We start from the raw sequence: 14397 nt of genomic DNA on the forward strand, positions 1-14397 counted from the left end.
GACAGGACACGCCAAACACATTCATGCCCTTCAGAGAGGAGATGTGGCACTGCAGCTCAGGGTCGGAGCGGCACGCAGACGAGTGGAGCGACTGCAGCTGCAGCCGAATGGAGGACGAGTACGTGTCCTCCAGTGTGAAAAGCTCCTTCAGCTCCTGCTTAGAGAAGTACCGACATGGGTTCTTATCACCCGTCCTCTGGTGGATCAAAGAGTTCTTAAACACCTATAGTAGGAAAACACACACGTGCACATACATGTGCAAATACACACACAAGCACACACATGACGAAAATATATCGTATAGATGTACCGGTTCAAGTAAGAATTTTAAATACGCGACCAGGAAGAAAAAAAAAAAAACGTTTGTACACCCTGGTGTCACGAATCAAGGATGGGTTCGGAAGCAATCGCAGATATATAACATTTATTATATGAACAAACAACAAAACATAGACACTACGACAACTAGGCAAAATACTGTGGCATGAAACAAAACATGTAACATGGCAGTCTAATACAACACAAGACAGTGAATCAGTGCAGACAATGGCTATATATACACGAGTGCTCATTAACCAAAACGTGAATCAGGTGCAGGTGGTCATGTGACATGTAGTGCAGTGCAGTGGCTGATGGGAAGTGGAGTCCAGAGCTTCCTGATACGTGACAGAACCCTCCCCCAAGGGCGCTACTCCCGGAGCGCCCAAAATTATACGTCCTCCATCTGGTGGTCCTGGCCCCCTGGAGAAAATGTCCCCCGCAAAATCAGGAGGCCGGGCGGCTTCTACAATGGCACAGGGAGGCTGAGATATTTCCTCGGCAGAGCATGAAAGCGGCGCGACGTCCCCAGCTGAACTGGAAGGCTGAGAGAAGTCCCCCGTGCGGCCAGGGAGAGGAGCGTGGGTCTCCTCGAAGCAGAAGGGGGGAACTCTAGTTGCCATGGAGCAGGCGGGTTGAGCGACGACCTCAGCTGAACGGGGAGGCTGAGCGACGACCTCAGCTGAACGGGGAGGCTGAGCGACGACCTCAGCTGAACGGGGAGGCTGAGCGACGACCTCAGCTGAACGGGGAGGCTGAGCGACGACCTCAGCTGAACGGGGAGGCTGAGCGACGACCTCAGCTGAACGGGGAGGCTGAGCGACGACCTCAGCTGAACGGGGAGGCTGAGCGACGACCTCAGCTGAACGGGGAGGCTGAGCGACGACCTCAGCTGAACGGGGAGGCTGAGGCTCTGAGGTCACTATGTGAACCTTGGGCATAGGCAGAGCTTGGCTGGCCGTGTCGGCGGACTGTGGCGTGAGCGGAGCTTGGCGGTGCGTGTCGGCGGACTGTGGCGTGAGCGGAGCTTGGCTGGGTGTGAGCGGCATTTGGTCATTTGGGTCAGTAGGCCTGAACGTGAACTCAGGGACGCGAGGCTTGATTTGGACCTCAGGGACGCGAGGCTTGATTTGGACCTCAGGGACGCGAGGCTTGATTTGGACCTCAGGGACGCGAGGCTTGATTTGGACCTCAGGGACGCGAGGCTTGGCTGGGACCTTAGGGACTTGAGACTTGACTGGGACTCGGACATCAAAGCCTGGTGCTAGTGCCTCCCCGCTGACCCTTTGCCGGCAGGTGAGCCCACCTCGTGGAGCTCAGGTTCGAGCTCTGAGGTCACCCTGTCGGTCCCGGGCTGGGTCTCTGTACTGAACACAAACTCCCCCTTGTACCTGGACTCCTCCTCCTGTTGGCATAGCATGGCATAGTCCTGCATGAACATAGGCGGTAAGTTGAAGCCCAGGTAATTCCTGGCGTCCTGCTGCTTTCGTAGCGCAGCTTGGTAATCTTCCGACTGTTGGCGCAACGTGGCAAAGTACTCCACTAACATTGGTGGCATCCTGACGCCCCAGATATCCATCTTGGCGATCTGCTGCTTCTGATTGTTGGTCTTTCGTTCTGTCACGATTCAAGGTTGAGCCAGAAGCAATTGCAGTATATAACATTTATTTAAACAATCAAAGAACAAAACTAAGACAACTAGGCAAAATACTGTGGCATGAAACAAAACACGGGAACACGAAAGTCTAAGACAACGAAAGACCGTGAATCAGTGCAGACAATGGCTATATATACACACAGGAGTGCTCATTAACCAAAACGTGAATCAGGTGCAGGTGGTCATGTGACATGTAGTGCAGTGCAGTGGCTGATGGGAAGTGGAGTCCAGAGCTTCCTGATACGTGACACCTGGCACATGTGTTTGTTTGTTTGTTTTTTTTTTTTAAAGTTTTTAAATAATAACAAGAACATTAATACTGAAATAACACACACACAAATATGCTGTGAAATCTTAAACTTTTTAAATGTTATATTTAAATTTTTTGCACATACTCAACATCTCACCCAGGTTACTTTTCTTAAAGTTCTCAAATGAACAGAGCTCCTTACTGCTTCCCCTGAGGTCCACAGGAAAACTGCTCTTTTTAGGGCTTCAACAATTAGTTTTATAAACAAATACTCTCGACTATTTTTAATCAACTACTCCTGGGTAGCTGGAGTACTACTCCACTAAGCTTTTGTGGAATGCCTTAAGCAGAATGAACTTAAGAATTCATTTAGGCGACTTATTAGAAGGAATGTAAAAAGTGAGTTCTTAAAAAAATAAATAAATAAATAAATGAAAATAGATAAATAAAACCTGAGATGTATCTTGATCTCTGGTTTCCCTTATCGATGGCTTGTAACTTGCTTATCCAAGTCGATGGATGTAACTACCACCCCAAAGTGACAGAGAAAGGATACATGGCGTAATGGACTATCAAATATCAACAGATATTAAATGAAAACCTGACTGCCTCTGACAGAAAGCTTCAAATTGGCCGTGGTTGGATCTTCCAGCAGGACAGTGATCCAAAACATACATCAAGATCAACACAAAAACGGTTTACTGTTACTGTATTTGTTACACAAATACAATCACACACACGCTTGTGTAGTTTCAGTTTGAATGTGTAAGCTCTGGGAGATTCACACACTAGAGGGTTTGAGTGGTTTCCCCCTGCAGTGTCTCCAGTTTTACAAATGCAGTAAAAATGGGAGACAGGAGTTAAGTGGTGCAGAGACACACACACACACACACACACATACTGACTGGTATGTAAATATACCGTAATATGTATGTAAATGATACACACCTCTCAGCTCAGGGGTGCATTAACACAGCAGCCTGCACTCTGACCCCCACCTCATTATACTTTAATGATGTCCAGTGGATATATTCTGATGTATATATAACAAGTTCAATCACCTGATTTCTTTAGCTTTTGATACTCTATGGCTGCTCCTAAGGCCATACAGACTTCATATGAATCCATAATGAACTTTTTCACACTAACTGTTGTTACCCAGATGAGGACGGGTTCCCTTCTGAGTCGGGTTCCTCTCAAGGTTTCTTCCTCTTAAAACATCTTAGGGAGTTTTTCCTTGCCACCGTCGCCACTCAGTGGCTTGCTCAGTTGGGATAAATTCACACCTTTAATATCTGTATACCGTGTTGATATTTCTGTAAAGCTGCTTTGAGACAATGTCTATTGTAAAAAGCGCTGTACAAATAAAATTGAATTGAACTGCACTTACTCCTAAGGTCAGATCAGGTTAACGTTCTTTGCTTCCCCATGAGGCACAATAAGTTTACAGACTTTGAAAGTAACACTGGCTTGATCTAAGACAGTGAAAAATAGTCAAGTGCACATAGCAAGCTTTGTTTCATGCTTTGTGTCGATGATCAGCTCATTGTATTGGGACAAATATATATATATATATATATATATATATATATATATATATATATATATATATATATATATATATATATATATATATATAATATTATATTATATTATATATATATATATATATATATCTCTCTGCAGATCGCATATTTAAGCTAAACACATCCAATTTGGATCTACATCTTATTGATCACCACACATCCATGAAGACTTTCCTGTACATCACAAATTAGATTTTTGACTTTTCGGTCACAAAACATCCAGACTGATTGATTAATACTAGCTAATTTATTTGTAATTGCTCATATAAAGGTCATATTTTCTAGACAAACTATTTACTGTTAGCTGCTGATCTATTGCCTATATCCACAAACATTTGAAAGCAGCAAAACTTTTTATTTGGGATTAAGTAGAAGGCTGTCTAGAAGTAACATTTTGCCCAACTCCTCACCTCTGCCAGCAGTGAGAGTGCATGACGTGGCCACAGCTGCCGGTATGGGTACCAAAGGACAGGTCAGGGTGCATGAAGAGGGGATCACAGCTCTCTGTAACACACATGTATCCTTCAGAAATAAGCACACTGGCTACTCAAACCTATCCAATTACTTGACCTGCACACTGTAAACCATAACCTTACCTGGATTGTGAGGGGGTCTTTTGCGGTTCTTGGACATGACCGTAGAGCGTTGGACAAAGGCAGCGAGCACCATGGCGGTGCCATCAGGTAGGATCTCCTGCGCTTCGTGACACAGGATACGCATCTCCATCTGCCTCCTCTCTCCTCCTCTGGCACGCCAACGACGAGGTCCCACACACACCAGAGCACTGTCACATGAACTGGGGCTGTACCAAGCAGAGACGGATGGTTACAAGTACACTATAACCGTAATTTTATGTTAAGGTCCCTCTGAATTTGTTAAAATAATCAATGTTGAATAAATGGATTCATCTTTTTTTACTCACCAGGAAATTGCTAAAAATGGCCTAGGATCCTCTCTACTCATTTACCCCAACAGAAAATGCTCGAAATGAATATGCAAGATAAAGAGTTTAAGGATGGGAATTTACTTATGTTATGTGAAGACCACCATTATATGCAAGAACTTTTAGGACAAAGAACAGACAACTGCTCAGCAAAGTCAAGGAAGTGTTGATGCATGCATTTACTGACATAAATGTACTGATTGGATATTGAGAATACAATACAAGTTGACTAATTAAGAACACTGCGTCACTATGAGCATGCTTAGGTACCTATGCTCTGCTGATGTAGAGGCTGAGGCGTCCAGATCCTCTGAATCCTGCGTGAGCAGATCTATGTACTTATTGATAAAATGACTCTGGCTCTCTAATGTTTGAGCCATGGTCTTTTTCCAGCACAGTTCAGCTTTCCTTTTTCTCTCTGCTTTGTCTTTGTCCCACACAGTCTGCAACACACACACACACACACACACACACACACACACACACACACACACACACACACACACACACACACACACACACACACACACACACACACACACACACACACACACACACACACACACACACACACACACATAGATTTAAACTCTTCAACACTTTAAAGGGTAATGGTTAATATGTCAGTGGAATAGAAAGTTGCTCAAAGTCTGACCTCCTTATGACAGTGCCCTGTTCCTTCACAGGGAGGTGCAGCAGCTGTGCACTCGCGCATCGTTTTAATGCTAACCACCATCTGTGTAGAAAAAGATACATAATTTAGGAAAATACTTCTACAAGAAAACGATACAGCAGTGCAGTTAGAACTACATGCACACACAATCAAAGTCTGCAAAACTAAGCAGATGTTCAATAGAACACACTTGTGCACTAAAAAGTATATACACACACACCATACCATTAAATACTGAAGATGCATTACAATTTTACTAACATTTAATTTGCCTGTTTCTCTTCAAAGTACATACTACAATACATCATTAGCCCTGGCCTACACCATGGCCTTTATATGTACATGTTCTGCCTGGTGCAGGTGTCCTGACAGTTTTCACTATATGGAAAATAAAATGCACACATCACAGTGCATTGAAATTCAGTTTGTGTAGTAAGCAATCCTTACATGTCATTTAAATATTCATGTTGACATACAGCTTTTAAGTAACACGCACAATAATCCACATCAAAACACCCCTAGGGCCACCTACAGATGATCAGCAGCAAAACCGCTTTGGGACAGTGAAGCATTTGTGCTTCACCGTGGTGAGAGGTGCTGCTTTGCCTACCGGCCACGCCACCTTGAGCGGTGTTGCACTGCTTGGATTTCAAACAGGTCTTGATGCAGCACTGCTTTAAACTTCATGGTAAAAACGCTCATCTTTTGTATGTTGCACCTACCTTCAGTGAGCGAATTGCAAAACATGCTAGGCTGCCACCTGGTGGACATATTAGGTGCACGCATAGAGAGAGTAAGGCAAATTGCAAACATAATCAAGATGTAATTTCACTTTAAGGATCCAGCGAATCATGTCTTTGTGCACTTCCAAGTGAGGCGTGCACTGCAAGGTCTCTAACAGAGCCAGGATGCTTGTAGTGTTGCCGGGGGGTTCACCGGGACCTGTGATACAGGCTTGAGACTTTCTATTGTGTGAGATGATGTACAAAACTTACGGGAGATTTTGAGGGTGAAGTTGAAAGTAACTTCATCGTCATCCCCAATGTTCTCTAGCTGTTGCTGCTTGAATTTACTACACTATCATGTCATTTTAACAAAACATCCAAACATTTACCCTCTGCAGCATGGACTCAGACCAGTGTCCTCCCTGGGCTCCATAGCCCACTGCAGCACAGCTCCCAGCATGCCAAGCAGCACGTCACACTGCAGAATGTTTCCCAAGCTGGCAAACAGTGGGCAGAATGGAGGCAGGGCTACGACACACACAGACACTCACACTTCAGCAATCTGCATTCAACTGACCAATCATTTTCAGATATGACTACAATCACTGAAGAAATAGCTTACCTGGGTCCTCTCCATTCTGTCTCTTAAGCTTTCGCTGAGCTTCCTCTGCCTGTATCCAAAATAAACAACATAAAAATTTTGAAAAACCATTAGTGCTCATGTGACTAAAGAGAATGACTAAATCTGCCAAAAGCAGCACACCACCTTAAGGACATCCCCAGCACTAACAGCCGAATCAAAATGCAAACGGATAAGTGCATATATTGAGCTTCCAAAGAGCATTTCCTCATTAGACCACTAGGCACTCAAACTGGTATTTTGTCATTTATGTGCTTTTCTTTATCAATCACACAATCTGACAGAGGCTCTACACTTAAGAGAAGGAACTAAAGAATGAAGTAACACGTGAGTTGCAGACAGTTTTAGTTACTGCGTAGCAGGAGCTCGGGTACATGCTTTAAGTAGTGAATTATTATTTACAAAAACTGTTTTCAGAATTGTAATGCTGTTCTCTCCAGGGAAGGGGTCACAATGTTAACGGATGTCTGCCCCAGAGACAATAACAGCACCGAGACTCTTCCCATAATGTCTAACCTGAAATCTTCCTGTAATGCTGCAGACCGAGGGGTCCTGGTCCATGCCACCATGGAGGACATTTGAAGCTCATTGTAAAACACTGATTTTGAGTTTCTTAAAGCATTTTGGTGTTCATTTGGAAGTATGCTTGGCTCTTTATCTTGTTGAAAGCCAAGTCTGAACCTCCTGGCAAAGGGCAAGCTAAAAGGTTCTGGGCTAAAATGTGATTGCTCCTCCCTCTCCCTCTCCCCCTCCCTCTCCCTCTCCCCCTCCCCCTCCCTCTCCCCCTCCCTCTGCTTCAGCAGTTCAACCCCAGATACCAGGCAGAAATTACTTCATGTATACAGAGATCCCCAAACTATACACCGAAACCAGACCTCATTTCAGAACATCTCGTTGAAAAAACATTTTATGCCTACATATTTATTATATATCTATTTTGTAATTGCTTTTTTTATATTATGTGACTGTTGCCACTATTGTTTTTTATAATACTCAAGTGTTTAAACAAATGAGTTAAAAGTATTATTTATTTATACACACCATGGTATCGTGTATTTTTGCTGGTATCAGTACCGACTACTAGATTTTTGGTATCGTGACATCCCTAGATTGGACATTCTATGTTTGAGTTATAACAACTTCCTTTTTCATGGTGAAACTTCTAAATTTGTGAGAGCGCCACACCCATGGCGAGCAGCAAAAATTCAAAAGCTTCGCAATTTAGCATCGTCAATGCCTGTAGATGAGACTGACCGAATGTGATGCCGATCTGATGAAAGCTCCAGGAGGAGTACGTTAAAGTACAAGGCCTGGAAATGGCAAAAAACGGAGGAAAAAATTAAGAGAAAAATCAAAATGCTGACTTCCTGTTGAGTTTAGTTTTGCCACACCTAAGTTAAATGACCAAATAAACATAATTTTGCCATACTTTAACAAGTGTGTGAAATAATAGTTTGAGCATTCCAATGATGTCAAATGTGCATTTAAAACATAGGGGGCGCTATGGAGCCTATGAGGCACAACTATGATAAAATGCAACATCACATCAATTAATGTCGTAAGACAAATGCATCTGCAAAGTTTCATGGATTTTCAGCCATGTTAAGTCTCTCAAAACACCATGGGAAACTTTTAAAATCCAACATTTCATCCAACATGACCAACTTCCTGTTGGGTGGAGTCAGATACAACCATGTGAACCTTGATGAACTTTGAGAGCAATGACTATGGTACATCACGTGCACATCGGAGCAACTTCACCCTGACCATCGCCTGCATTCGGGGGTGCTATGGAGCTCCTCGACCATGCCCTACGTAACTTAAATTTTCACCAGTGCTGGCGCGTTTGCCAAGTTTCGTGAGTTTTCGGGTACGTTTAGGCACTTAAAAACGACACGAATGCATGAAAAAATTAATAATAATTTTAAAAAAGGAGCAGATCCAATAGGGCTTCGCAGCAGCGGTGCTTGGGCCCTAAAAAGCAGTATAAAGCACCAACAGAAGACACAGAAGCACAAAAGAGCAAAGGCAAGTAAGGATAATTACAGAAACGGTTACATTACAGAGATCCCCACAATGTGATCCATGACCACAGTAACATGACAAGAAGCTTCACCTCAGACCAGTCACCAATTGTTGTAGGAAGGTGAAAGTGGCTGCCTTAAAATATTTTTACCTCAAAGTGATTTGTAAACACACACACACACACACACACACACACACACACACACACACACACACACAGTGGAAATGGTGCAGCAGAAGTCATGCACCTATTTTTTTTTTGGGGGGGGGGCTGATACTTTGTACCTGATGCATCATCTTTTATATTTGTGATTAATGGTCCATTAGAGAAGAAAAAAATCCATTCCGTTCTTTGATTACTTATTTGGCATACAGTGAATATTCACACTTTAAGGCCATGTGGAACAATTTCCAAAATGCATTTTAATGGGGTAAATTGTGTACATTGAACCGAGAGTACTAGACATGTTTTCTAAAAGCAACACAAAGGCTTTATTCACACTGCAGGAATTTTATATTGTGTGTTTAGATTTTTTCTTTTAGACAGACTGATCAACTGCAAATTTGTTCTGGTAAATGACAGGCATTCAAAATCTTTCTGCAGAACTCTGTTGAAGATTCTGTACATCAGAGATTCATCTGAACTTCAACAAAACATTTCACATGTATAGAGTTTTGTCTACGGCCATCAAGTAATCACATTTATAAGATTATTAATTAATCACGACAGTTCTACTGTGCACGTCTATTACACAACTATCAGTGCTGTTCTGCTGGATATCGGCTCATTTCTGGAGCAGAACAAACTAAAGTCCATTAGACTTACCTCTTGATCAATGCGGGTCATCACATGTTGGATTTCGGGTATTTCACTGCCTCTCAGTGTTGTACAACTGCAGGAGCCGTGGGAGATGCTGATCAAGCCCTTCAAACAATGCCTTCTTTAAGTCAGGTGACACAAGCCTGCACAACTCAAACACAACCTGTTGAAGAGAACCAAATTTAAAATAGTTAAGAGACAAATCTCCACCATTCTGAAGGCATAAAGTACGTATTCATGTGTAAGCAAACATTTGTTTTATCTATGGAAAATAAATGAACATTAGAACAGATTTACTTGTCTCTGACGGAACAAAACAGGCCATATTAAACTGGGTTAAATATACAAATCCACACCGTTCACCAGTCCAATAGAATCTGTACAACACATTAGCAATACTTCTGCTCTGTTTAGACCCAGAAAATATAAAATACTTTAGTATGAAATTTCTGTCGAGTGTCTACCATGGGGTCGGGATTTACGGTCTGTGAACACATGCTGATTACACGTGCAGGAAAAGCAACCCACACGCGCAACCCTGACCGAGTGAGAACGACTCAAACGATTCAAGAAGAGGATTCTGAATCGGTTCATTTAAAGAATCATTACCAAAGCGCTTATCCGATTTCAATGGTTTGATAACAACAGCCCGTCTTACAGAGTGCTGCAGGAATGAGTCGTGAAACCCAGAAACGAGTCAGCGTATTAGCACTTCCGTCAATGGGGTTTTGGGTTAAATGCCGGAAATAAGGTCTGTGGTGAACACAAGCTCAAGATGTTTTTACGTTTATCTCGACACACAGCCTAGTGAGAGACCTTTTATTATTTTAAGGTACATTTCCTGAAGAAAATGTGAGTGGTGCTTGCCGTGGCAAAATTTGGATCGGGTGCCAATACTTTTGAGAGCTGCCCGTGAAGGGCGCCAATACTTTTGAGAGCCGACACTAAGGGCACCAATAGTTTTGAGAGCCGGACGCGTAGGGCGCCAATACATTTGAGAGCCGGCCGCGTAGGGCGGTGATAGATTTGAGAGCCGGCCGCATAGGGCGCCAATAGATTTGAGAGCCGGACGCGTAGGGCGCCAATAGATTTGAGAGGCGGACGCGCAGGGCGCCAATACTTTTGAGAGGCGGAGATCTAAAAATAGTATTTATACACACGCTTGGTTGCAGTCGTGTTGATTAAGGAAAGCTACAAGGTTACAGATGTGAGGTTCTGACCTTTACGGTACAGTGAGGATGAGCAGAACATCTACACAGCATGGAACTGTGAATAGACTCAGTGTCTGTGGACTCGTGTACACACAGTTTGGTGAGATTATGCTACAGGAACAGTCAAAATACACCATGGCCTTGAATGTTTTGGCCCTGTCGTAAACACTGAACAATCACAACTACTCTGTTGAGAGCGAGAAATGACCTCACAGAGTGGTGCGTGTTGACGTCCATTTTATATAGTTACTGTTTCTGATAGAAAATTGATCTCCCTCGCGCGCTCTCAATACTGCACTGTAACAGTGTGGGACAGAGACCCAAACAGCAAGGTGAAAATGATCTCTCTGCAAAACATGCGTAAAAGTCGTCTAAACAGATTACACAGGGTCTCTTTCTCCTGCAAGGGGTATGTCAACTTCAGACCAGAACTATATACCCACCCAGCTACCAACACACACGCACACACACACGCGCACACACACTAATTCAGCCACTTAAAAACAGCAAGGACTTTTATAAACAATTAAAAATAGACTATAATATGAACATTTTAACAAATTAATAATAGCGCAAAAAACACAGCAGTTAAAACACTGTAAATACCCTCCTTTATCAAAAGTCTGCTCTTGCGCCCACACTCTCGATCTCATGCCAGCTGGAGCCGCCTCTTCATGGTCCCCTCGACCTCCATCTCTGCAGCTTTAGCCGTGAAGAGGTTTCTATGAACTGCAGCTTTGGAATAAAGCAACACATATCGTACAGTCATTATGAATCTTAAGCATTAATTACACTTATACCATGGTCAGTGTGAATACTGGATCCTGATTGGCTGGAAGGTGTGCATTATAACTGTTTATTATTATTAAAGTCCATGGGTGTTTATTTTTTCTTCTTCTGTTTTTCTTTTGTCTTTGTAATTCACTCACAATCTGTTTAAAGACCCTCTCAGCGGGGATATGACACTGATTATTAATCAATTTACACCTTGTTTTCCAGATTTTATAGTTAGCGGTGCATATAACAAACCAGTAAGAGTATTTTTCTTTTTATTGGATAAAAAAACAAAACAAACACTGTCCTTATAAAATCTTTCTAAAAAGCAACTAACTGCGCATGCTCCACAAATCTAAGATATCATATAGACATGAATAATTAATTGTGCAAAGAAGACTGGTCTGTTTTTAATGAGAAAAGGTAAAATCCAAACTAAGATGAGTGCGCTGTGAAGAAAGGTATAAAAGGGGCTTGTGTGTGTTTGCATATTTTAGAGTTTCTGCAGTGAATCACTTTATTGTTTCAATAAAGTTTGATAATTTTTTGGCATCTACAAACCCTCTGTCTCTGAAGTTTTATTTTAACTTAGGCTGGAAAGATTGTTTCCATGACATTTTGAGGGCTGAAAAGTGCTTCTTCTAGCCAGAGACCCCTGTAATTGTAAGGATATATTCCACAACCCCCCTACAGGCCATGAGACAATAGTCATTCTAGTTAAAGGAGATGAAACAGACCAGCCTTATAGCATACACACATCACCTATTGATGATGTGAAAAGATCTAGGGAGAGGTTTTAGACAGCACTAAACTGCTCAGTGAGGCGATATAACAGCTGCACTGCTGCCACCTAGTGGATACTAATGTCCACCACCTCATTTAAAATGTCAATAAACTATCACTTGTACGTTTATAATTACATAAACTGTTCACATACCACTGAACATAAGTATTAGTACTTAGTGTGTATATAGTCTACTATAACTGTACCATACAGTTTTGTGTGTGTAATTTAATTATTTACAGCCAAAGCCTCTAAGAAAATACGTCCCAAACACGTATGTGGTGCCGACAGAGAAGAAGTGCTATGATTTAACGTGGGAAATCCGACATGACTTGACAAACGGCATCATTCCTGCAAAAATAACCTACATGAAACATGACATAAGCAAATGACTTTAACGTCCATGTCACGTGAATTTTTAAGATTTTTATCTAATAATGCAGGTAGGCTGCACGATTATGGCCAAAATGATAATCACGATTATTTTGATCAATATTGAGATCTCGATTATTGATCACGATTATTGATTGATTTTAGGGACAACATATTTTTATTGCACTTTCACATTTAAATGAACAGACCGCTGCTTTCACCTCCATGTTGTGCTACATTCCTGCTAACGTACAAATCTTTAACAGTGTTTACAGGAGGAGAGACGCAAGACCATTTCTTTTAGGAGCACAGTTGAAGTTTAGGGTTTTTTTTGTCTGTTTTTTTAAACATTTTTTCTTTTTCTTTTTTTTTAAGAGATGGTAACATTAATGTGCCACAATATAAGTAAATATAAGTAGGCATGAGAAAACTTGAGCTAGTCAATTGACAGAATTTAGGAACATAGTGTGAGCCATGACACATTAATTTACCTTCTGATAAACTAAATCTAATATTTTCAGTTCATTTTACAGACTGTATGCACAAAACAACCGTTAACCTGTTCACCTTGTAAATAAATACAATACACCTCAATGTTCAGTGTTTGAAGTCTGCTCCTCTTAAATATATTTAAAGCTACACTATTAGACATTTCCACTGTCATGGTTCTGGGCTGGAGTCAGTTCTCGAACTGCTCTGTGTATATTGTGTAGATATCTGAATAATCTCATATAGGATGTGATTGGGTGAGTTCATTTACCCGTCAGATGCAGAGCGCTTTAGTTTAATGGTGTTCATTAGGGATGCTCCGATCAGGATTTTTAACTAACACAAAAATGATCCATATTAGGAAAAAGGCTAACAGCTTTCTAAGGAAATAACAAACCAAGATTAATGTCAAACAGGATAGCTCAACACACACACACACACTTTTATTTCACATTATTTAAAAGGAATTTAAGTGTTATTTACCATAATTATGAACACAAGTTGTTGAGTTGACAATCATTTTAAAATTCCGTTGCTACATTTAGATTTTCTCCAGTAGAATACAGCCTTTTAAACCAGGAAAAAATACTAATTTTAAGTCGTATAACATTTGTAATAACTAAAAACCGGTGTAATTACCAGTCTTTCCTCCCCACAAGGGAGTTTTAAGAAACTATCAGCTTTTAAACGTCTGTAGGTACTGTATTTGTCTGTGTTTGAGCGCCATCTGGAGGACAGATGCCATTTTGAATTGAAACTCATGCCATCTTCTAATTGTCAAAGAGGAAAATGTAACGCCGATGTTCATTTCACTACCCAAACTGAACTGGTATTCCTCCACTGAAAATAGTACCGTGTCTTATGTTGAAAAGTTTTATCGTACTTTTATTTGACTTTTGTTTTTTAAATATCAGTCCATATAATATGAAATAATATAATTTACATTTTAAAATAAACGTGTGCGCGGGTTGATACAGCGCGAGGGAGGTTTTTTCAAACTGCGCTTTCCTCAGGAGTATACAGTCACAGTAAGGATGTTTAAGCAAAATTTGATATTTATTTTTATAGTTCTGTTTAGAATTGTGTTCTTGTTTTTAAACTAATGCTAGTTAAATAGTTTGTAATAAGTA

The 14397-nt window shown here is 41.4% G+C and overlaps 1 protein-coding gene and 1 long non-coding RNA gene across 8 annotated transcripts in view; both read right to left on the reverse strand.

Annotated features, from left to right (window-relative positions):
- Positions 1-409: 409 nt before the first annotated feature.
- LOC128630131 (E3 ubiquitin-protein ligase UBR2) lies at positions 410-6487 on the reverse strand. Of its 6 annotated transcripts, XM_053678727.1 has the most exons (7): positions 6423-6487; positions 5410-6369; positions 5025-5197; positions 4408-4613; positions 4222-4315; positions 1482-1935; positions 410-1400 (listed from the first exon to the last, which is right to left on the reverse strand). In XM_053678727.1, exons 2-6 carry the CDS (start codon positions 5671-5673, stop codon positions 1635-1637), a joined length of 1038 nt encoding a protein of 345 aa, XP_053534702.1. In that variant the 5' UTR covers positions 5674-6369; positions 6423-6487; the 3' UTR covers positions 410-1400; positions 1482-1634. The 6 variants fall into 6 exon arrangements, with proteins under 6 accessions (XP_053534702.1, XP_053534701.1, XP_053534703.1 ...); XM_053678726.1 differs by having other exon boundaries at positions 5410-6480; XM_053678728.1 differs by lacking the exons at positions 5410-6369; positions 6423-6487 and having other exon boundaries at positions 5025-5372.
- A 25-nt stretch (positions 6488-6512) lies between these two features.
- LOC124628667 (uncharacterized) overlaps positions 6513-14397 on the reverse strand; it is a 10346-nt gene continuing 2461 nt past the window's right edge. The window contains exons 3-5 of one of the 2 annotated variants that reach the window (XR_008394566.1): positions 9644-11583; positions 6775-6823; positions 6513-6680 (exon numbers count right to left, since the gene is read on the reverse strand). This is a non-coding gene — a long non-coding RNA (uncharacterized LOC124628667). Of the gene's footprint in view, positions 6824-9643; positions 11584-14397 lie in introns of both variants that reach the window. The other variant, XR_008394565.1, reaches the window with a different exon arrangement.

This window comes from Ictalurus punctatus, unplaced genomic scaffold (assembly GCF_001660625.3).
Source record: "Ictalurus punctatus breed USDA103 unplaced genomic scaffold, Coco_2.0 Super-Scaffold_100046, whole genome shotgun sequence".
Lineage (NCBI taxonomy): Eukaryota > Metazoa > Chordata > Actinopteri > Siluriformes > Ictaluridae > Ictalurus > Ictalurus punctatus.